The 23,692-nt window shown below is 29.8% G+C and overlaps 1 protein-coding gene across 2 annotated transcripts; it reads left to right on the top strand.

Annotated features, from left to right (window-relative positions):
* Positions 1-2,109: 2,109 nt before the first annotated feature.
* On the top strand, positions 2,110-18,791 carry LOC107451055 (uncharacterized). 2 transcript variants are annotated; one of them, XM_043046905.3, is made up of 10 exons: positions 2,110-2,553; positions 4,032-4,084; positions 4,183-4,255; positions 4,325-4,478; positions 7,406-7,543; positions 10,798-10,936; positions 11,418-11,505; positions 13,275-13,312; positions 16,031-16,354; positions 17,398-18,791. In XM_043046905.3, the coding sequence occupies exons 1-10, from the start codon at positions 2,247-2,249 to the stop codon at positions 18,514-18,516; spliced, it is 2,433 nt and encodes an 810-aa protein (XP_042902839.1). In that variant the 5' UTR covers positions 2,110-2,246; the 3' UTR covers positions 18,517-18,791. The 2 variants fall into 2 exon arrangements, with proteins under 2 accessions (XP_042902839.1, XP_042902838.1); XM_043046904.3 differs by having other exon boundaries at positions 2,168-2,553; positions 16,025-16,354.
* Positions 18,792-23,692: the final 4,901 nt, after the last annotated feature.

Below are 23,692 nucleotides of genomic sequence, written 5' to 3'. Positions count from 1 at the left end.
TAAATCCGAGTTCTCGTTAAGTCCGAGCTCGTTATAAACGAGTTCGACTGTATTAGCGTCTAGGTACTAGGTCTGAGAAACATCCCTGAGGATGATCCGAAGACATGAAATCGCAATTTTAATCCTCTGCAGAGGGGATGGCTCACTTCCTTCGGTAGCCCAACGAATACGTGCGAAGAAATGAAATGAATATCATATGAAATTATAATATAAATTAATAAAATAAAAATCAAAAATATTGTCTTTAAGTTACATAATAAACAATATTTTTCTAACAAAAGCCCTGGCAAAAGTTAAAAATATATAAAAAAGAATTTTTTTTTTTAACTAGGTAGGGTTTAACAAACTGTGACGGATTTCTATTCTCAAAATATTGAAATGGCAAAATAAAACTGCTAGTTTTCAAATATCCGAATGAAAATTTTACAACTATTTTTTAAATTTCTTCCCCTGTGACTTTATTTTCAAGTAAGTTCTCTGTGGATACTATCCTTTAAATAACTTTTCGACTATTGCAGACTACTGTGATATCAATCATTCTGCAATTTTAAAAGACTTTTACTTTTAGGGTTTTTATGAATTTCGCTTGGACCCACGTGACTTCAAGACTTGAACCCTGCTATATACTCTGTCGCATTCTAAGACTCCAGTTTATTGGTTATCTTAGCGTATAAAGAAAAGTCACGAGATTCTCAGCAAATAACTGCTAGACCATCAAAAGTTATTCAGATGGCAATTATATTGCAATTAGTGCTTTTAAAATTTTTGCTTGTAAGCGCTGATACACATCAGACACTTATCGTAACTCTGTCGTAAGTCGGAGTTTTAGGTTAAATAATTCTCATTTACGATTCTCATTTAAATAGCAACTAGATTGTTGCAAATAACTGACATCTCAATTATTTTGCAGTCGATGTAAGCTTCTGTAATTACTTCTATTACAATTTCGGCTTCTAAGCAAATTTTGCTGTTAACGAAAACTTTGAGATCACTTAATAGAAATAGAAATTATTTCGTTATCAAATCATGCATTGCGAGAAAGCCTATATTTTATCCTTCAACTGAGTAGTCTTTTTACTATTTGTTCAATAAAAACCTTGTAAGTCCTTTGCAGAAGTAAAGGTTCCTTGGTGATTATATGGCACAAACTTGTGACCTTCTCTGTCAATGTCCAAAAGTGATGCATGCCTTCGGTGTTCTACTTTGTTGTAGTTGTAGTAGTACTTTGTAATAGTAGTACTAGTGCTTCACAATGGGTTATTTTATTTTATTTTATTTTATAACCGTCATTGAACTACCGACCCAATTTTGAGTTAACGACTACCAATACTCAACTCCGTATCCTTCTAATTCTAAATCCAATCAGGAAGACAAAAGAAATCCTGGATCAAGTATTGAGCCGGAATTTGCCTTCGTGGAGGTCTTTTTGATGAAACTAATCCGCATTTGCGTTACAGGAAGAAGAAAAACCTGCAATGTGCTGTCAGGTTAACCGTGAGAGAGGGAGATTAGAGAATTGAATGCAAAAGATTGAGTGAAAGGGAGAGGGCGCCACTCTTGAGTGTCCTAACGGGGATTCTCTCTCAGGGGATTCTAACCCATCATCCGTCTACCACTGAGAATATTTTACGTTAGCACAATGGTCGGGGCGAGTCGATTGCGGAATTCGTTTCGACCAACCATTGCTGGGATTTGAATCCGGGTCACCTTAAACCGAGTGCTTTATTCCCTGAGCCAGCCCGGTTTCACCATGGGCTATGGTCTGGTAAACATTCCTCAGGATGATCCGAAGACATTTTGATCCTTTGCAGAGGGTATGGCTCCCACGATTCGGTAGCCGATGTCCTTCACAAGTTCCTTCAAGTACTTTGCGGTTGCACAGTTTAATGAGAACTGATACCGCACTGGCAGAGCGGTATCACCCGCCAAACGTAATGCAAAGTGTGGAGGCAGCAGGTTCAAATCCCGCTGTTACCCTGGATGGGTCTTCGTGCTGTCATTTTTTGTAGTGTGCTATCTGTTCTTCTATGTGTCTAACTGAGCACACAAGCCTGCAAATTTATGCTGTAACAATAAATAAATAAATAAAATACAACACCCTTCTCACGCTGATCAGAGTAGACACTCGCCTACTCACTGATCGCAGCCTGTAATGCTTATCTTAGTGTTCTAATCGAAACCGTGTCCTTATGATCAATCCACTGTGGAACGAATCTGTTTGTAAAATAATTGTAATATGATTTTTCATGATTGCATGCCAAACTACAACAATGGATACATCTTATAACGAACCAGTTATTAGTAAATACCGAAAAGTAGCTTTGTTAGGAAATGGTTCCTACGGTACATGTTATTTGGTAAAACAAAATAAGACTTCTTATGTCTTAAAAGAAGTCAACATGAACTCATTAACTTCTGTTGAGAAACAACGTGCTTTTAATGAAGTCAGTATGTTAGCTACATTAAAACATCGACATATTATCGGATACAGAGACTCTGCAATTGACCACACTAGTGGGAAATTATCAATAATTATGGATTATGCTGATTCAGGTAAGATATAATTTTGTTTATAGAATTTTCGTATTAGCTTGCAATTATAACAATGCCAATTTTTATAGTAATTGTTTTGAAGAGCAAGTTTATTTGAATTTTTAATATTTTTCAATGATCTGAATTTTTCAATGAAAATAATTCTTCAAAATGTTTTCCTGAAAATTGTAAATCGGGGAAGGTTGTTTTCCTACTTAGTAAACACTTTTCCTTTAAGAGCAAAAATATAAAATGTTTTAATTCAAGTTGTTTAATTTTAATTGGAATGTTAAAAATCTGATGTCATCAAGTTTCTAAATGTAGAAAATCTGAAGTTAGTGATAAGCCAAAGTATAGTTTATTGTAACTAATTAATAACGAGATTTTAATTTTTTTAGTATCATTTATGTATACCATTTAATGAATACCAAAATGAAAGGAAAAATTACTGGAAAACAATCCTGTCTAAAAACTTTCTTTGAAAAACTTAGAAACTTCTAAAATCCTGCCAAAATCTAAAGTAATGTAGATTTTGATTCTATGGGTAGCCCTTGCAGTTGGATTCTTTATGAAAACTTTCATTCATTCTGTCTCCCGGTAAAGCAAATGTTCGTTAGTTTTACACTAATTTTTCTTTGGAAGCAAATTTGTCCCATTACATGATCGGCTTTATATTCTTTGGCTTTAAGTTGATTAATAAATTACAAGGGCAAAGGAATTTAAAATTATAAGGTGAAGGAATTGAAAATTACCAGGCGAAGGAATCGAAAATTACCAGGCGAAGGAATCGAAAATTACCAGGCAAAGGAATCGAAAATTACCAGGCGAAGGAATCGAAAATTACCAGGCGAAGGAATCGAAAATTACCAGGCGAAGGAATCGAAAATTACCAGGCGAAGGAATCGAAAATTACCAGGCGAAGGAATCGAAAATTACCAGGCGAAGGAATCGAAAATTACCAGGCGAAGGAATCGAAAATTACCAGGCGAAGGAATCGAAAATTACCAGGTGAAGGAACACTAGAAAGCAATAAATCTAATATAATATGGTTCAACATTGTTTATAAAATAGAATTAGAAAGCTATTTTGTAGGTATTTTCTGTATTTCTTCCAGTTTTAGGAAGCTTGTTTCGGGGCATTTGAGTTTCATTGTAATTCTGTAAACCATTTATAAGCTTTCTAAAATAAGAAGAAAAAAAACAAAAAAATCCTTGGAAAAGTTTTCGTTTCTGGTTTTCAGAGAAAAGGGTTGAAGGAAAATTTTCACTTCATCTAAAAAAATAATTTAATTTTAAATAAATAAAAAATTAATGATTCCATAATTAACCGTAAAGCTGCAATTAAGTTTCGCTGAATTTATTTTTCATTAAATAATATTTATTAAATGTTAGTTATATTTCTTTTATTAAAAATGTACATTAACAATTAAATCTTGATGATATTTGCTAATAAGTGCTTCAATACATAGCTTTCACTGTTATTTAAAATTTAAATTCCAGGTGACCTTGCCGCGGCCATAGAGAAACAAAAGGGCGTACCTTTTAGTGAATACGTAAGCATTTTTTTTTCTAATTGTTTTAACGAATTATTTTTTCTTTATTATTTTTAACGAAGGTCCTTATTATTTTTAACTGTTTTCAAAATTTTTAGCAAACCATATCTTGGTTCATTCAAATCAGCCAGGCTTTGCAGTACATTCACTCTCTGAACATCTTACACAGAGGTAAACATCCAGCATTAAATTCAACATCTTATTTTCTTTTAATGACTCTTAATTTTTTTAACTTTTCAGATTTGAAAACTCAAAATATATTTTTAAGTGGAAACCATACAATTAAAATTGGTGACTTTGGTGTATCCAGATTGTTGAACGATTCAAAAGATTTTGCAAAAACTGCTATTGGAACGCCATATTATCTTTCTCCAGAAATAATAATGAGAAAGCCGTATCCTTTTTTAAGTTTTTAACTCGTATATTAGAATTAAGACGTTGTATACTCTAAATTCAGATTTGTATGAGCCCCGGAATTAGTTTTATTGCGAAATGCAAAGTTTAATTTCCTTATTTTTTTTACGTCTTTTGAAGAAGCATTTTTTAAAACCGGAGTTAAGTTTAATTTTCAAAATATCAATTTCATCACCGCACACAAATATAAACTTCCAATTGTATTATTAGTTTCATTTCTATGAAATATTAATGTGTTGAACATTACAAGTATATGCGCATATGTAAATAAACTTTACCCTCTACTGTACGCATGGTAGATATGATCAATAAAATACAGATTCTTGTGGAATATGCTGCATTACTACTAAAAAAAGCAAATTTAAAATTTACAAAGAACATAACCTAATCAGAGGAGACCCACGTATGATTACTTCATAAAGGTAATTTGTTCTTTTGCACATAATCGCTCACTAAAACAGCAGGAAAAAATAGATATATTTCTCCAAAAAGATTTAGTTTATCCTAGCAATTTTGAAATCCATATAAACATAAATTTTTTATAATTATTAACATAAATTTATTATATTTTTGACGGTGTTATGTAAACTTGTCATAACTTATATAAATTTAGATTTAGGCTTGCATCACATGATCAGTTGATTTTCTTCTAAATTTTCTAAGAATTTTGATTATTTTATTTCATTCAATTTCCAGTTGGTTTTTTCTCTAATTTTATTTTCGAATTTACGACTTTTGGCAATCTGTCGGGTGAAACTTCCATCTCTTTTTATACGAAATTGGGGTTTGTTGATTTCAGCCAGGTGCATTCGAAGCTGTGATTTGTGGATAGCCTCCAGGTTAATTTCGCATCCTAGCCAAAGGTTACGCGTCCAGGGAGTTCTATTAAGTCTCACTATTATGTATTTTTCAAATCCTTATCAGCAAATTTTTAAAAGAAAATTTTACACATTGGGAGACACATAATTATTCATCGAAGAAATACAAAAACAGCATCGAAGTCTAATAAAATATGCCATAGGAATGTGGGAGTAATAAACAACGAAACTGGTTTGATTGCTTTTTTGGAACTATTTGGCTTTAATTTCATAAGGTAAATACACTTTAATTTAATTAGTGTGAAATGTAATAATGAAATGTTTTTTAAGCTGTAACATTATTCTCTCTGAAGTACGTTGCACGAGTGTATATATATATATATTAAAGACACACACACAGGGTCTCCCTTAAATGTTCGATGTTGCACAAACTTCTAGGGGAAATAGGGCATATCATAAGGATTAAGAATTACCTAGAGAATCATGACCAGAAATGTTATCGTACGCCGCTATTGGCGCTTTCCTGTTATGACATCGTGAGCACTTGAACATCAGGTACTTTTATTTATCTTCATTTTTTGTTTTCCTTTAATTATCAAAAACTGCTTTCAAATAGGTACAGTATTGCTATTTATCGTAATTTAATGATTTGGCGACTAATTGGACTAGTTCGCCTAATCATTAAATTACGATAAAACAGTATTTCTGAGCCTGTTTTAATGGAACTCTCGACAATAACTAATAGTAATAGCCTAGGCCGGGATAGCCTGGTTGGTAGGGCACTGGGGGCATATCCAACAGTTTGTGGGTTCGATCCCCGCCTGCCGAAGACTCCCCGTGTAGTAAATGGTGACTGATGCTCGTTGAATCTGTCGAGTCGCAAAGTTCTCCATGTTCTCATAACAAATTAACACCTCTGGGGGTACTGATCCAGGAGTTTCCTTGGCTTCTGGATTGGTTCAAAATAACAAGGCTACGGAGTTGAATATCAGTAGTCGTAAATCGAAAACTTGGGGTCAGCTGTTCAGCGGCGGATATAAAATAAGATATAAAATAATAGTAATAGCCTGGATAGCCAGGTTGGTAGGTCACTGGGCCCATGTCCAAGATTTCGTAAATTCGATCCCCACCGGACGAAGTAAATGGTGGCTGATGCACGCTAAATATGTTGAGTCACAAAGTCCTCCATGTTCCCATAACGAATCATACCTCTGGGGGTAGTCATCCAGGAGTTTCGTAATAAATATTATCTGGAATAGAAGTAGTCTAGTTTTTCAATAGTAGTCGTAACCCAAATTTGATTCGGCTGTTCAACGACGCCTATGAAATAAAATAGTAAAATAAGAGTCGTGATGGCTCAGGACGTAGAGCGTTCGCCTTACAATGAGGTGAACCGGGTTCGAATCCCAGTGATGGCCAATTGATACGAATCCGTATCCGGCTTGCACCGACCACAGTGCTGGCGTGAAATATCCTCAGTGGTAGACGGATCATGGATCAGAGTCCCCTTGCCACCAGGCTAACCGTAGGATATTTTCATGGTTTTCCTCTCCATGTAACGCAAATGCAGGTTAGTTCCTTCGAAAAAGTCCACCACGCAGGCATTTTTCTCCCAATACTTGATCCAGGAGTTCTCTTTCCAGCTGGATTTGGTTCAAAATTACAAGGCTGCGGTGTTGAATATTAGTAGTCGTAAACCCACTATTGGGTCTGCTGTTCAGCGACAGTTATGAAATAAATAGTAACATGAAATTAAAAAACTTTAAAAAAATAACAGTGCAAGTTCAAAGGCACACGAACAACTTGTCCAAAGCACCTCTAGCAGCGTAAGATGACACTTCCGGTCATGATTTCCTAGGTAATTTTTAATCCTTATGATTTGCCCCACTTTCTCTAGTCGCAACATTTACGGGACACCCTATATATCAAAAGAAAAAATACTAACTTCCTCCTGTGTGGCTCCGAAACTATTGATCCAAATATATATATATATATATATATATATATATATATATATATATATATATATATATATATATATATGACTAAATTTATATGCTTTACTTGTTTATCTTTAATTAAAACCTAGATATAATACAAAAAGTGATATGTGGGCACTAGGATGTGTTTTATTTGAGATTTCTGCACTTGAACGACCCTTCAAAGCAGTGTCTTTACCGCAACTAGTGAGTGTTATTTTAGAAGGAAGCCGACAACCGTTTCCCACGTAAGTAAGAAAATTGCTTCTTGCATTTTTTAACATTTATTTAAAGCTGAACATGGTAGTTGTCTAGCATATAGAAAGGTTTATAATCTTCTCTATTGTTTCAGAAGGCTATAATAAAAACAAGAATACACATATGCATCTCGCACTTAACACTAGATTGCCAAGGATTCCCAAGGAAGTCATTTTGACTGCTTTTTCGTTTGCAAAAAATGTACAAATAATATACCTAATTTTTTTTTTTTTTTTTAAGTGAAGTAAATTTTTTTTTGTTTATATTTTCTACTGACTTACATAATTGTAAATAATGTATAACTGTTATATAACTATAAATAATATAAAAAACATTAAGAATTAAACAAATTTCTTTTTACACATTAGTTATTCTTTCACAATGCAGTCATTTTGACTGCTTTTGGGCATTATAGGTATATACTAAGTTTGTCTTTCTAGTGTTAAAACTATTCAAGATTTCTTTTTTAGATCACAGAGGTATTGGATGTTTGAATCCTTGGTTCACCATTATTTATTTGATACAACAAATATTATTTATTTTACTAGCGAACTAATATTCGTCATTGAATAGTGTTCACACATTGAATAAGTGTAAAAAAAAAAAATTGTGCCAGAGGCTGAAAAAAATTTATTTTCAGTTCACGACTATATTTTTAATGTAGTCATTACAAATTACTTTTAAAAGGCCACTTTTTGGAGTCATTTTCATGGAAGATTTACACTTAATTCAAAATCAAAAAAGTACAGTTTAATAGAAATAATTTGTAAAATAATAGTTTTGAATAATATATTAAAATATTTAAGCCTGGTAAACCATAAAGAAATGTTTTCGTCTACACCCGAGCAATTAATTATTTTAAACTATATTTTTACGAGTTTTCCTTCCAACCTTCAATTTTTTATGACAGAAAATTTAATTTAAGAAATGCCAGAAAGTTATCAATTATTTTTGACTGTTAAGTGGTTAAGGCTTTTTTATTTCATGCTCCTCGTCATTGAAGTAATGTGTATGAAGTATTTTTAATTTTAATTAGGAAAGTAAATTTGCGTTTGAGGGCATGGATGAGAGAATTGATAAATTAATTTCATATTGATGAATAAATCTAATCAATAGATCTAAAAGAGATCTATTGATTAGGCCAAACAGACCGTCTCGTGTTTCCGTTTGTACCAATAATTCTTGAAATATCGCATTTTAACCTTGTTTCTTTAAAATAACATTAAAAATAGTTGCCATAAATCGTGACAAACTAGTGTATTTTTTCACGCTTACTATTCTCAAAAATAGTTTTGTCACTTGTAGTGCGTGAGTCAGCTCTGATCACTAGTCTTCATAATAACGACTTCATAAAAATTCCGATGTCGTCTTCATTTTGTCGTATGTCGCTTTCATAAAGCATCCCAGGGAGAAATTTCGTTATTTATTATGTAGCAAAGTTTTATCTAATGTTATAGAATTATCTTATACAAATAACTTGGAAATAACTTTTAAAAAGAAGGAAAAAATAAGTGTTAAAATGTTACGATTGTATTATGCTTATCAAATATCACTAAATTTTTAATGTTTTAGCTGTTAATTTTATTCCTTTTTGTATTTTTTTTACCTAATTTGTTTACTTTTTTCTCATCAGTTGACCTAAAATTTGTCGATTCCTATCAAATATATTTTTAACGCTGCAGCCATTGAAGTAGGATAAACCTACTGATAAAGATATATCATATGTAGCAACGCAACTTGTGTGCTTTGATAAATTTTACTGCATACTGATTTAAGCGTTTTTGCTTATTCATAATTTTATCACAAAAGATTAGTCTTCTTAATAGTAAATCTTTTTTGAAAATGAACTGAGCCACCTATTCAATTTATTATTTCATTTCTTTTAAATTTTTATAACTTGATAATTTATTGTATCTTCTAAAATTAATGAAACTTATTTTCAGCACGTTAGGGATTGCAAGTTAATAAAAAGCAAGAAAATAAAAATTTATCAGCGCGTGACAAATCCTTAACTAGATAATAAGAAACATTGGATTAGTCTGCAAACTTTAATACATCATCGGTAAGCTGTTTATTCTGACAGCTCAAATTGTATGTTGGATAAAATGGATACCGTTTAAAAAGGATGATTAAGACAATTGACACAGTACAAACTACGCCTTTTCGAAGTTCAACCTTAATTTAACGACGAAACTAACAATTTCGTACATACTTTCCTAATTTTTTTGAACAAAAAGCATAATCATTACGGAGAAAAGTCCTAAACTTTGAGTCGGATTGACTAGGTATATTACAAAAGTAACTTAAGAGGAAATCTATTTGTATTCAGAATACTATACGATGGAGTATTTTTTTAAAAATCCAAATTCGTGCAGATTAAGTTTAATACCACTGTATAAATTTGAAGGATCCGTGAAAACTGAGTAATAACAACTGTTAACTTTAATTTTCTTTTCTTTTTCAAAAAAGACAAATTTGAAAAAGTATACAAAATTTTGTCAAATGGACGATATAACATTACGAATTTGTCTCCGTTTATTTTATTCTTGAAAAAAGAACAATTTTCATTACAAAAGTTTGAGAATCTGAATCAAATGTTATGTTGATTTTCTCAAATACCCATTTTGACAAATGTCCATTTTCTTAAACACCCGTTTTCAGCTATATATTCTTTAAACACATGTTCACAAGGTTAATATCATATTAACTTCACATTTTGAGCTGTGTCCTAAATAAAAAGGTCATTTACGATGCATAGTTATGTATAATATGTATACACACACGAGGGGAAAATTACAGTACAATGAAAAAGAGGAGAAAAAATAATAAAAATACCAAAAACCGGAGAGAGAAAAAATCCCGAAAAAAAGGACAAAGAATTTTAAAAAAATCCGGAAAATAAAAGATATAAACTTTTCATCAGCTCACACGATTATATCAGCAAAAAAGAGTGCTTTCTATTATTGTATCAATATAGCCAAAGCAAAATATATCAATACAATAGTGTGAGGAATAGTGTACAATAGTGTTTTTCTTAATTTTCTTTGTGTTTTTGTATTTATTATGCTATATATGTATATAAAGGAAAGTGATTATGAATTCCTATTCTAATAAATGACTTCACTAAATAAAAAGGACTGATTTTTTAAGTTATTTTGAATAATCTAGTCAATATATCACACAAAAAAATGCCTATTCGAGATGATTTTGACAATATTTTAAAATGCTTAATTTTAAACTTTAGTTGGATGAAATCTGGTTTAATAAATCAATTAGTGGATGATTTGTTAAGTTTAAATCCTGATCAAAGACCATCAACAGATGAAATCTTGGCTAATCCGTCTTTGAGGAGCATTCTTTCAGGTTTTGTCCAGAGCACAAACGTAAGTATCTTTAATATAACATTTAAGGGTTTATTATAAGATAATCACAAAAAATGACGCCCAAAATTACATTTTCTTTCAAGATCAAAGTTAAAATATCTGATATATTCTTTTTGAAATATTGTGAATTCTACAAAATATGTGTGTGCAAATTAAGTCTAAGAAAAATATCTTAGTTATGCTTTTTATATGAACTGCTATCATTGTTAAATTGAGTTTCCCAATGGAAACTTTAAATCCAACATAGACTTAAATTAAAAGTAAATCTATAAATGGTATATGTGTAACTTTCTTCATTTCTATCTTAAGATCTCACTCTCAGACAGCATATTAGGGCGCCGAACATTATTCTATTCTATTATTTCTTTATTAATTTCGGTTACCCAATATTATCAGATAGTAGGAACTCACCAAAGGAGTTACAATTCTGCTAATGATATTACTTCTTAATAATAATTCTAAATTTTATCTTTTTAAATAGGAAATTCCAAGTCGTCATGTCACTAGAATGGCCTATAGCAGCAATCCAAAGGATAGCGTGAAAAGAAGTGCATCAGTTTTAAATTCAAGTAAATTGTGTGAATCTTTAGTTTGTAGTACTTTTCATGTTTTAAAAGAAGGTAACGCTGTAAAATATGTAAATGCTTTGTTCGTCTTTCTTTCGACGAAGTATTATAGCTAAATTGTTAGCTCAGTCAAATAGTTTGATTTTAATATATCTCAAACTTCATTAAGTATTATTTATAAAGTTTGCTGTATTGCTTTAACTGTTATGGTTAGATAAATATGGTCAAGACCACGATACATTTTCTGCTTTTTTTTCTGTTCTAGTTTAAATTAAGACTTTTACTTTTGCTCAGTATAGCAAAATTTGGCTTTTGCATCATTAAATTGTGTGGATCAAAACTAAAATGAATCGTTTTTACTATCTGATAGAAAGATTCGTTATATTTTCCATCTTAATGGTTTTAGAAACCTCATTATGTTACTAACTATCAGCTAACTTACGAAATCGGGCACAAAAACATACTTATATTGAATAAGCATACATTTTCCCACGAATTCATATTCTGAATCTTCAAAATATGTTAAGTACAAGTACTTACTAACTTGAAGATATTGTTCCTCTGTGTCTACTATTTAAATTATGTAAAAATTAAGATTTTAAAGTGTTTTGGGGTTTTTTCCTTCATTATCTTAAAGCTGTAAAATATTTCAGACATTTCACAATTATATGCTTAATTTAACCATAGATACATTTGCTAGATAACAAAACATAATCCAACATTTTTGTTAAAACTGGAATATTTCAGATTTTTCTAAACTTAAATTTTGCGTGATCATGTTTCTTAAATTTTGTGTTATAATTATCGTTAATTATTATATCATAAATATCAAATTGTTTCATGCAAAATAGAGTAATTTCAGTTTCAAAATTAGTGTGCCTGTCTAAAGATTGGCTTTTCAAATATTAAGTGCTTTTCTTAAGGGTTCAAAATGTTGATCATCAGTTTGTTAATTAATAATTTTTATCTTGACTTAATGATTGAAAATGTTTTCAATTTAAAGGTGTCCAAATTTTAGCACAATTTTCAACCATGTCGTTTTAAATGATAAATTACGAATCTTGAACGAAAGCAGTTGAAAAATGAAAATTCAAAATTACTTACTCAAATTTAGGCTATAACATTATTCGGCCAATAGCTTTCTGACTTTTAATTTTGTCTCTTAAAGCTGCATAGTTAAAAATTAAGTAAAAATTTGCAAACCGTATAATTCAAACATTTTCGTCCACCATTAAACAATTTTATAAAAATATAGAATAAATCTTTTACACGAAAACTATCTTTTGTAAACGAGTCTTAGAGTTATAAGCGAAACTTTTTGATTCGCTTAAACAGTTCAAAAAACATGACGAAGCACGAAAAAGTGAAATTCGCATAAAAAGCAATCGCGAAACAGATTGTTATGCATTTAACTTTGTTTCGAACGGTTTTGAAAAATAATTACTTCCCTTTTGTAGATCAATCGAAATAAAATAAATTAAAAACAAAAGTAAAACAGCAGTATAAATTTAAAACAATAAAATCCCGAAAGATTTTCAATAAAAATAAATTACCAATGAACATCCTATATTTCATACTAAAAGTCATTTTACCCCTAGTGTATGTACTCTATTTTATATTCCTGCAGAATAATTTAATTCGCATAGTTATGAAAAATTACTTGAAATTTTTATGTCCCCAAATAAAATTTTATAAAAGTATGTTGCGTTTTTAAATTTGAACTTTTTAGAGTATTAACTTCTACTTATAGCATTTATCTTTAATTTTTACAGATAATTCAAAGATTCCCAAATGTTCAGTAAAAACAGCAGTAAGTATAAAATTTCTTTCATATGCATGCATGCAATTTGTGATGCATTTCTCTACTAGTAAACTTAAACAGTTACTAGTAACTAGTAAACATAGGGGGATAAATAATTTTTATTGTTGTATCATGTTTTTCTTATACCTATTAAATTATAAATTTACTTTTTTTACAGGACTTGAAGTTTTTAGATTGTCAATACCTCATATATCATAATGATGAATTATTTGTTACATAAATTTTATATTAACCGGATTAATTTAAAAAACAAAAATGCTTTTTTATTCCTCCGTGTCAGCTATTTATTATATGAATTTTTCTAAACAATCTAAGAAAAATGCGATTTGAAAACTTAATATGTTCACTAAAATTTATAATCACTCCACGCATAAATCACAGTTTGTCGAAAGCAAGAACTCCCCTAGCCATTCGTCTGGAGCCGTGGCGGTGACTATGGTTACGAGGTATGACTATTCCAAGTAAGGGTTTGGGGTCGGATCGGCGAGAGAGTTTTTTTTAATTCGGTTTATTATATTGGTGTTAGCCCTAGAGCGAAGAGAAATTAGCATTCGCATCTGAAACATTGTTTAAAGCTCTTGATTCAGTTTTTATTTTATTTTATCTTTTTGCTTTTTCAAAAGTTTGTGTTTCGGAAGAGTTTTTCAACGAAAAAAAATTTTTTCTAAGTTTTTCTATTTTTCATTCTTTTTTTAAATTTAATTTTCAAAGATGCGTTTCCAATTTACTAAATGCCTTTTGAATTTCTTTGAATAATGAATGATGTTGATAAATAGAAAAACAATTATTCAGTTTGGAAATTTTATAAAGTTGCTTAAAGCAGTTATGTACATATTTTATTAATAAATAACTCATCTTTAAATATCCTGTGCATTGTAAATTGATTTTTAAGAAGGAAAGATAAAGTAAAAGAAAAATTTGCTAATAAAAATACTTATATAAATACCTTTTAGTAAATGGTGAAAAAACATTTAAACAAATAACACAGGCTACATTAAAATAAAAAAAAGAAAACGTAATTTTAAAAAAAAATTAGAAGTTATTAGGTTTGAGTGTTGATCAAAATTATCTTGATAGTTATAGACTTCATCCTAGTTGCGGTGACTTGCTTTCCGCTGAAGAAAAAAACTGAATAAAAAAATTAATAAAAAGATAGTAAAAGTAATAATAAATAAAACGAGTTACAACTTAGTACCTATTTAATTTATTCAATTTAATTATTATTTATTTTACACACTATTTACGACAAGAAATATAAATAAAACAAAAACTTTCCTCCCCCGCTAAAAAAAAAATCTTTAAAGGAGGAAAAAAAGATGGAAAGTTAACATTTGTATTAGTTAAATAGGTTACATAAACTAAATAATATGGATTAAAATCTGTACACATAAGAGTATACAACATCAACATGAACAAAAAATAATAAATTCTAATGAATGGGTTAAATCTCTCCGGAATAGATAACTTGAATTGTTTTTTTCTTACTGTAGCAAAACTTTTATTACCTTTTAAAATTAAAGTTAATAAACTTAAGTATTTCACTTTTACCAGAAAATTTAGCGAATAAAAAAAAATGTTTTACGAAGATGTGTAAGTTTAGAAATTATACTGTCTGAAAATCAACATTCTGGGAATTCTACCCGAAAAATCAATCATTCATAATAAATAGCGTAAATAGTGAAAAACTAGCTTAAAATTAAAAAGTAACAAAAAAAAGAAACCGGCATTGCCCTTAATTTTCAGTATATGTTCAATATTTGTTCCTTTTTTGCACTTAAAAAATAGTAACCTATTGGGCAAAGAGCATAATTTTAAGTAAAGAAATATCCATGCGAATCTTAAAGTTCTTGAATCAGACTTAAGTAAGTCTCCAACAGGCGGGTGAGTTGGCAAATCTGGTAAACTTCCTATATAGTCAATCGTCGAAGCAGCCCTCCCTGGAATGCGCTATTCTTGTTTCCATAACAGCAGACGGCCTATTTACTTTGTGGTGGGGTAATCTCTTTCTAAAGACAAACCATAAAAACTTTTTTTCCTGTTATTAGAGTAGAGTAGAAGTACCACAAAGCCAGCCCTCTCTATATATAGCCAGTCTTCAATATTGTCCAGTTCTTGAAATAGTTAAACCTAGTAATCATAATAGTCACCACCACTGCTCCAGATGAATGGTGAGGTAAGTTCTTTCTTTAGACAGACTTCAGATCGCTTCTACTATCTTTTCTGAAAAAAATATAAAATATCACTTTAATTTTGGCCACATAATAGATATATTGGGATGACTTATTTAATTTTAATCTATCAAGATTTTTTCCGAGATTTTAAAATACTCACGCTGCCCATCTTTATTAAGAGTTAATAAAGCCCTTTGATAGACCAGACGGCAAGCCAAAGACTGAGGCAAGAAATGAGAAAAATCTGTCGTAACTGCCTATTTATTTTTAAATTGAGGATATCGTTAAATTAAATGTTAATTTCTAACTTCATATTTCCAGTAAGCAAAACCTATATTCTATTTCATGAAAAAGGATATTTTTTGATACAAAATATTCCTTGAAGTTACCAATAATTCATATTAGTCCAAGGTCCTTATCTTTTATAAGACGCCGTCTTACCCCAAATATAATGAAGAAGGCCTGCCTTTTCAAAGAATTCTTAAAAGATACACATGTTCAATTTATAGTTTTCTTTTTTTTATTATTGATTCAGGAAAATGAACGGAAGCCAACCGCCACTCGAGTTATTCCACCTGCCGTCGTTGTCACTGAATATCAAGACAAATATGAAGAAAGTGATCGGAAGCAACGTTCTTCCTCCACTCGAGCTGTTTCTCTCGCCGCCATTGTCCCAGAATATCGAGGCAAATATGCGGAAAGTGACCGGAAGCAGCGTTCTTTCTCCACTCGAGCTGTTTCTCCTGCCACCTTTGTCACTGAAAACAGAAACCAATTTGAAGCAAATGAAAGGAAGCCCCGTTCTACATCTATTCGAGCTACTCCACCTGGCATTATCGGAGATGAAACAACCCTTAATGTCAGTATATGTTCAATATTTTTCTTTTGTACTTTAAAAATTGCAACCCGATGGGTAAAGAGCATCATTTTAAGTAAAAGAAATATCCATGCTAATCTTAAAGTTTCTTAATCAGATTTTTATAAGTCTCCTACTAGCGATTGAGTCGGCCAATCTGGTAAACTTCCTATTCAAAGAAATTAATCATCGAAGCTCCTCTTCCTGAAATGCGCTATTCTTGTTTCCATAGCAGCAGGCGGCCATTGATTTTGTATTGTGGGGGTGGGAGAGTTCTTACTATAGAGAAACTATATAAACTTTTTTCCTGCCGTAATTAGGATAGAAGTAGTTTGTCTAAAGAAGGAACTCCTTTCACCATGAAATCTGAGGCCATCAGTGCTCTTAATCTCTCCAACCCGAGCATAAAACTGTCTTAAATATTGTCCAGTTCTTGAAAGAGTTAAACCCAGCAATCAGTCACCACCACCACTGCACCAGATGAATGATAAGGGAAGTTCTTTAGACAAGCTATATATAGTTTTAGTTACTAGCTTATCTGAAAAAATATAAAATGGCACTTTAATTTTGGCCACATGATAGGTATATTGGGATGCCTTATTTAACTTTCATCTATCAAGATTTTTTCCGAGATTTTAAAATACTCATATACCCACGCACATAGCCATCTTTATTAAGAATTAATAAAGCTCTTTGACAGACCAGACAGCTAGCCGAAAACAGTGGCAAGAAATAAGAAAACACCGTCGTAACTAGCCATTTATATGTTTATTTGATATTGAGGAAAACTATTTACTTCAAATTAAATGCTAATTTCGGATTTCATGTTTCCAGTAAAAAACCAATATTCAATTTTATAAAAAAGGATATTTCTTGATGATACAATCTTCCTTTAAATTACCGATGATTCCCATTATCCAAGGTTTTTATTTTCTTTCATATGGCACCGAGTTACCCTAAATGTAATAAACAAGTCCTGCTTCTTTAAATAATTCTTAAATACAAAGTATTCAATTTATAGTGTTTTCTTTTTTTTATTGTTTCAGGAAAATGATCGGAAATCAACCTCCACTCGAGTTATTCCATCTGCCGTCGTTGTCACTGAATATCAAGACAAATATGAGGAAAGTTACAACAGGCAACGTTCTTTCTCCACTCTAGCTGATTCGCCTGTCGCCATTGCCACTGAATATCAAGACAAATATGAGGAAAGTTACCGCAGGCAACGTTCTTTCTCCTCCCGAGCTGTTTCTCCTGCTACCTTTGTCACTGAACCCAGAGACAAATTTGAAACAAATCAAAGAAAGTCTCGCTCTGCATCCATCCAAGCTACTCCACCTGGCATTATTGCAACTGAAAACAAAATGCTATGTGAATTTGAGGCAAACGAACCGAAGCCCCGTTCTGCAGCCATCCGAGGTACTTCATCTGGCATTGTGGTTAATGAAAACCAAATTACAGACAAATTTGAGGAGAAGGAGATGAAGAAGAAATGGGAAAAACGCTTTGTGTTTCAACGTACCACTGTTGCAAATACTATTGCAAATAAAACTCCAAACAAATTTCCTATTTCAGAACCAGGTATCAGTAGCAAGAGTAAGATGAATATCACATACGTTGTCAAAGAAGAAAGCAACTCCGTCGAAAACACAAAACCTAACAAATTAGATTCCCCACTATCTGTTCATGAAATAGACTTTGGATACTCAAGCGAAGAAGCAGACTCTACCGATAAAGATAAAGGTGTTTTTGAACTTTCACCAAATAACAGCGAACAATTTCATGAAGGTATGAAACATCCAGAAGCGAAAACTGCACACGACAGTATTTTAAGCAACCAAACTCATTGTGATCATTCACAATGCAACCAGTGCTTGCTTGATATGATGTGGAAAAATAGAATCCGTGGGTGCGTCGATCTATCTAACAGCAATGGTGACTATTTAAGGTTAAAAACGAAACTACTGCTGATTTTCGGGCATGATTTATTCCAAAAGATTTATGAATCACTACTTCACGAATGGGAAAGAAATGAAAGTAACTTTACACAAACATCTATTCAAAGTTTCGCAAAGCTCCTTAATTATGAGCAAGTTCAGCATCTTCCTCTTATGATGCAACTCATTCAATTAGACTTGGTGAAATTATCAGAAAAAGAAACTTGAAACATTATGAGCAATGAAGTAGCTACTTACATATAATAGTGCAAAAGTTTGACTAATTCAGGTTCAGAGTGTTTGGTAATATATTACAATGAGTTTTAAATTAGTGAATTCACTTTTGAAATTTGTAATCTTGAGATTTTTAAATGTAACGTGGTATTACAGCATTTGTTGAACAAATGAAATATCGCAATCAGTGTTCTATAAGTGTCTTACATATTTATTAGTTGTAGCTGAATATAATTATTAAAAAATAAAAATAAAAACTTTTAAAAATATTTTCATTTGTTTTAACTTGACATTAACATACTTTTCTGACAATGAAGATACTGAAGAATATTTTATTGCACTCTGCATAACTGTAAATATGTAAGGCAAACCGACAATTTGAATTTAATTAGAAAGATTTATTTAAAAATTAAAACTGGTTCAATAAAACAAGAGAAAACATTCTTACAATTATCAGGGCAATTCTATGCCAAAGAGACACTCAGACATAAAGTTACACAAAGTTTTTCATAAATATAAATGAATATTTTTATGTATTCATATTTTGCATAGATAAATATACATATTGACGAAATAAAAATATGTCTTTCATATAACAAAATTTTTGTATTTTTGTAAAATGCTGCTCTGTAGCAACAGTACATGAAAACAGGTGACAAGATTTAGGGGGTCCAAATATTCTAGAAAAGTTTCTAACCACAGTGTATACATATAAAAATAAGTTTCGGAGTAAGGTATAAAACTAAGCAAATGTAGAAATATATATATATGAACATGTAAAAATAAGCAAAATTTTTCATTTGATGGTTTTGTCAAGTTTCCAAAATATTTTCTCTGTACAACAACTATTGTTTTTCAAGTAGCTTCGGCGATACTTTGGGAGCAAGTATTAAACTGTCACAAAGACAAATAAGTGTCATTATAATGCGCACACTTTCAATGATCTTGCAATAAAACCTTTTATTCTTGAATTATTAATCAGAAATTTTAATTTCGCAGGTTCAGACACTGTGTTACTAGGTCTCAGAATATAAAAAGATTATTAGATTATTCTGATAATCAAGTAGCTGTTTATAACTGCATGCTTTAATATGTTTCGTTAAAAATTCCAAATAAATCGTAACTTTAGAAATAATTTTAATTTATTTTTATTAAATATCTTTGAAAAAAAGCAGCAATATGTTTTTATTTGTTACATTATCAATTCTCACGAATGAATAACATAATCAATAAAAAATAAATACATGATTTTACATGTTTTGAACTAACGAAAGAAAAATTTATGACGTAAAATCATTGCCCTTGGGTAATGACGTAAAACTATTTCCCTCGGATAAATTATTAGCATTATAGACTGTATTTGGTTAGCATCGGTTTTTAATGGTGCCTTATTCAGATTACCATGTACATGTAACACAAATGTAATAAAATATACAAGCCATGACATAATGGCTTCTTAATATAAGACTGTCAGCATAAGATAATGAAGTGGTTTCTCATTGTACAGTGAAAAAAGTAAACGGAAAACCTTGAATAACTTTAGAACTAATGATCGGATCTTTATGTTCAAGGACTTAATCTTAACTGTTCAAGGGAGTAACTTTAAATTTGCTAATTAATTAGTGCAAGCGATATTTCAAGTTGCTGAATCAGACACAAAAATGTACTTTTTCTGAATAAGCATAATTTTTTCTCGAGATTTTCGGATTTCTGACCCCCAAAATATAGGAGAAAAATAATTTTTTACAGTTATTTAGTATTTTAATAATAATCAAAAAATTTTGAATTGTAATGTCTACAATTTTTTATAGCAACTTAAAGAGTGTTATTTTATGTAGCAAAATACAGAATACGAAATAAAAATACGAAATTTGTCGAATAGTTCCTGAGAAATCTAATTTTAGAAATACGACTTTTCTCCTGACCAAACTGTTGGAACCAGATTGCAGCTACCTCCTATATTTTTAGGGTCAGAATTTCCAAATCCGTCGAGAAAAAAAAGCATGTTTATTCAAGTAAAATACGTTTTTGTGTCTGATTACGCAACCTAAAATATCGTCTGCACTAATTAATTAGCATATTTGAGGTCACTTCCTCGATTCATCAACATTAAGTCTTAAAACGTGAAGATCCGATCATTAGATCTAAAGTTATTCAAGGTGGGCCGTTTTTTGTGCACTGTACATCAAAAGCCGTTGCGTTTTGATACTCTCAATTTTGCCAAGTCTGATGAACATATCAAAATATAAAATAATGTATTTTATCTGCAAAAATGGAAAATTACTAAAATAAATGCGAAAACAAAAATACAACACAAATAAGGAATAATTGTGAAGAAATTCGAATTAAAAATGGGGATATATTTAAATTATCTTGATTTAAGGAAGTTCATACTAATATTATTCTATTGATTACTTCAATTAATTTTATCTTCAATTTCCCTTTGGAATTAAAGAGTAGAAAACAAATTTCCTATTGTCCTTTTTTATGCACGATTTTAATGATAAAAACGCTGCAAACCCAATTAGATAATATGTTATTGAGTTTCCATGTTTTGAATAAAAACCAAAAAAGATGTAACAAAAATCCAGTATTTAGAATTTTAGTTTAAAAATTAGAAGAAAAAAAAAAGAATCTGGAAGCAAGCGAGAATTCGCTAAAATTAATTAAATAGAAACTATTCCAACTTTAATGGTTGTTAAAAAAATGAAGTTTTTGATAGAAAAAAAATGTGATAATGTAGAATAGAAATGCAAGTTTTTAGATAATTGGCGGTCTTACAGAAAAGTTCTCGTTTTATCAATGTAAAAAAAAAATAAGAAACCATTTATTTCTAAAATAAATTTTTAATTAAAACCATTTATTTCTCATTTCTTAACGCACACTAGAAATAAATAAAATTTTAATTGAAACCATTGATTTCTTATTTCTTAATGCACAATAGTAATTTGGCATTTCTAATTTTTTCTTTTTATTGTTTTCTTAGGCTTATTGAAAATATACTTAAATGAGAAACATTTCATTTCAATTTGTTTAATTAATGCAAATTCTTTTTGTTATCATTATTGCTAGAATTTTTTATTGTTATTAATAATATGTTATTTTTGTTTCGTTCATTATCTTCCGAATTTCAGTGAATGTATTCTCATAAGTTATTATACACTTACACACATCATATTTCAAACTTATATACACATATTTACATTTTATTAGCATATTTATAATTGTTTTATCAAAGAAAAATTTATTTTTTTAAAGAATAGCTTAGGTCGCATATTGCAAAAAAATTCGATATTTATAAATAATTTTACCACTGATTGCAGAAACACTACAAGTCCATAATTTGAACTGTAACTAAATGTGAAAAGAAACTAGTATTTTTCAAATCAAACTTCAAATTAGATTTTACTTGTTAGATTTTACACCCCAACTTTCATGCTTTACTTCAGCTATTAAGTCTATTTTATATTTAAATATCACGAAAATTTAGTGATAATTTAATAAGTTGTTGTAAAGTAGTAATCATTTAGTAAATTTTTGTAAAATATCAACTAACCGGTAACTGATAATCCAGTCATTCTCTATGTTTTTTTTTTACTTTACTAAATCGTGAAATAAAGTAAGTATAATTTTTTTTAATTACACTACAAACAAATGTGCAACTGTAAGTTTGAATATATCACAACATTCTTTTTCAGACTTTTCCTTGTGCTTTATTAAAGTTTTAACCCTAGTCCTAATTTTAAAATAATTTTGTATACTTATTTTTTTTTTAAAAAAATTAATTTAAATTTTTCGATCGTTTAATTAAATCGTTTATTTAAGATATTTACTTATATCGGAAAAGAAATTTCCTAATTATTCATGTAAATCGGTTCTTTTAATTGAGCTATCAAATCAAATCAAATAATTGTGAAAGGTATTACGTTATTGCCGAATTTCAGTTAAGATACACTTTGTGAAACAGTATTATGAAAAGGCTGTGAGTATTGAAAAAATTAGTTTAAAATTTATGGAAGTTAACTTAAATTGATTATCAAATATCATTGAATGGCAATTAAAGATAACTAACTTCCTAAGTTCAAGAAAAGCAATTTGTCATAAGAATTTAAACAAGTTTAATCCATTCTAAATTTTATGATTTTATATTGTTTAATTAGATTCTTCAGATACGTTTTTTCTCAAAGATAAATTCCAATATAAAATGTTTACAACCAAAGTTATCAATAAATCATAATTCCGCGAAAACCTTAAACGCAATTAAATAAATAGAAAGAAATTACATAATTTGTCAGAAAATCATATTTTTTGTAATAATTTTTCTTCCTTTTCTTTATTTATATTTTTTCATTAATCTTTTAAACAAATTTGTTGTTTTTAAATTTTTTGGCAAGTACATAGTACATATTATAGATAAATATCATGCTGCAGATTATGAATAAAAGTTTATTTTATTTAAGATTCAATTTCACAGCGACATAGAGAAGCATATGAATTATATTATATAAATTAGAGTGTTGATACTAATGTATAATTCGTTTCATGAAAAAATATTATTTTTGTGAAATTTTTTATTTCAATCAACTTTTTTTTTAAATTTTTCATTCATAGTTGTATTAAAATGTTTAGAGTGTATTTCAAGAAAACAATTTATTAAAATAATTTATTAAAATTACTATGTTTCATTTATAAAAAAATGCAACTCAAAATATATTAACTAAATAGAAAAATACCAAGTTAGCAAACCTTAAAAGCAATTAAAGAAAGAAGTTACATAATTTGTCAGAAAATCATATTTTTTGTAATAATTTTTCTTTATTCATAATTTTTGTTTAACTTTTTAAGCAAATTTGTTGTTTTTAAATTTTCGGCAAGTACTTCCCAATTGAAAATTATTCATAAATATCATGTTGCAGATTATGAATAAAAATTAATTTCATTAAAGCTTCAATTTCAAAATGACAAAGGCAAGCATATTCATGTGCTTATATAATATAAATTAGAAGTGATGATACTGATGTATAATTCATTCCAAGTTTCACCAGTAGTATTAAAAATGTTTACTGTGTACTTTAAGAAAATATTATATTAAAATTATGTGTCAAGTCTAAAAACTGCAACGCACAATATACTAACAAAATAAATAATACCAAGTTAGTAAACTTTAAAA

This window comes from Parasteatoda tepidariorum, chromosome 11 (assembly GCF_982258835.1).
Source record: "Parasteatoda tepidariorum strain Cologne lab strain chromosome 11, Ptep-v5.0, whole genome shotgun sequence".
Taxonomy (NCBI): Eukaryota; Metazoa; Arthropoda; class Arachnida; order Araneae; family Theridiidae; genus Parasteatoda; species Parasteatoda tepidariorum.
The sequence above is the reverse complement of the archived record's forward strand: the minus strand, read 5'-3'. Positions and strand labels throughout refer to the sequence as shown.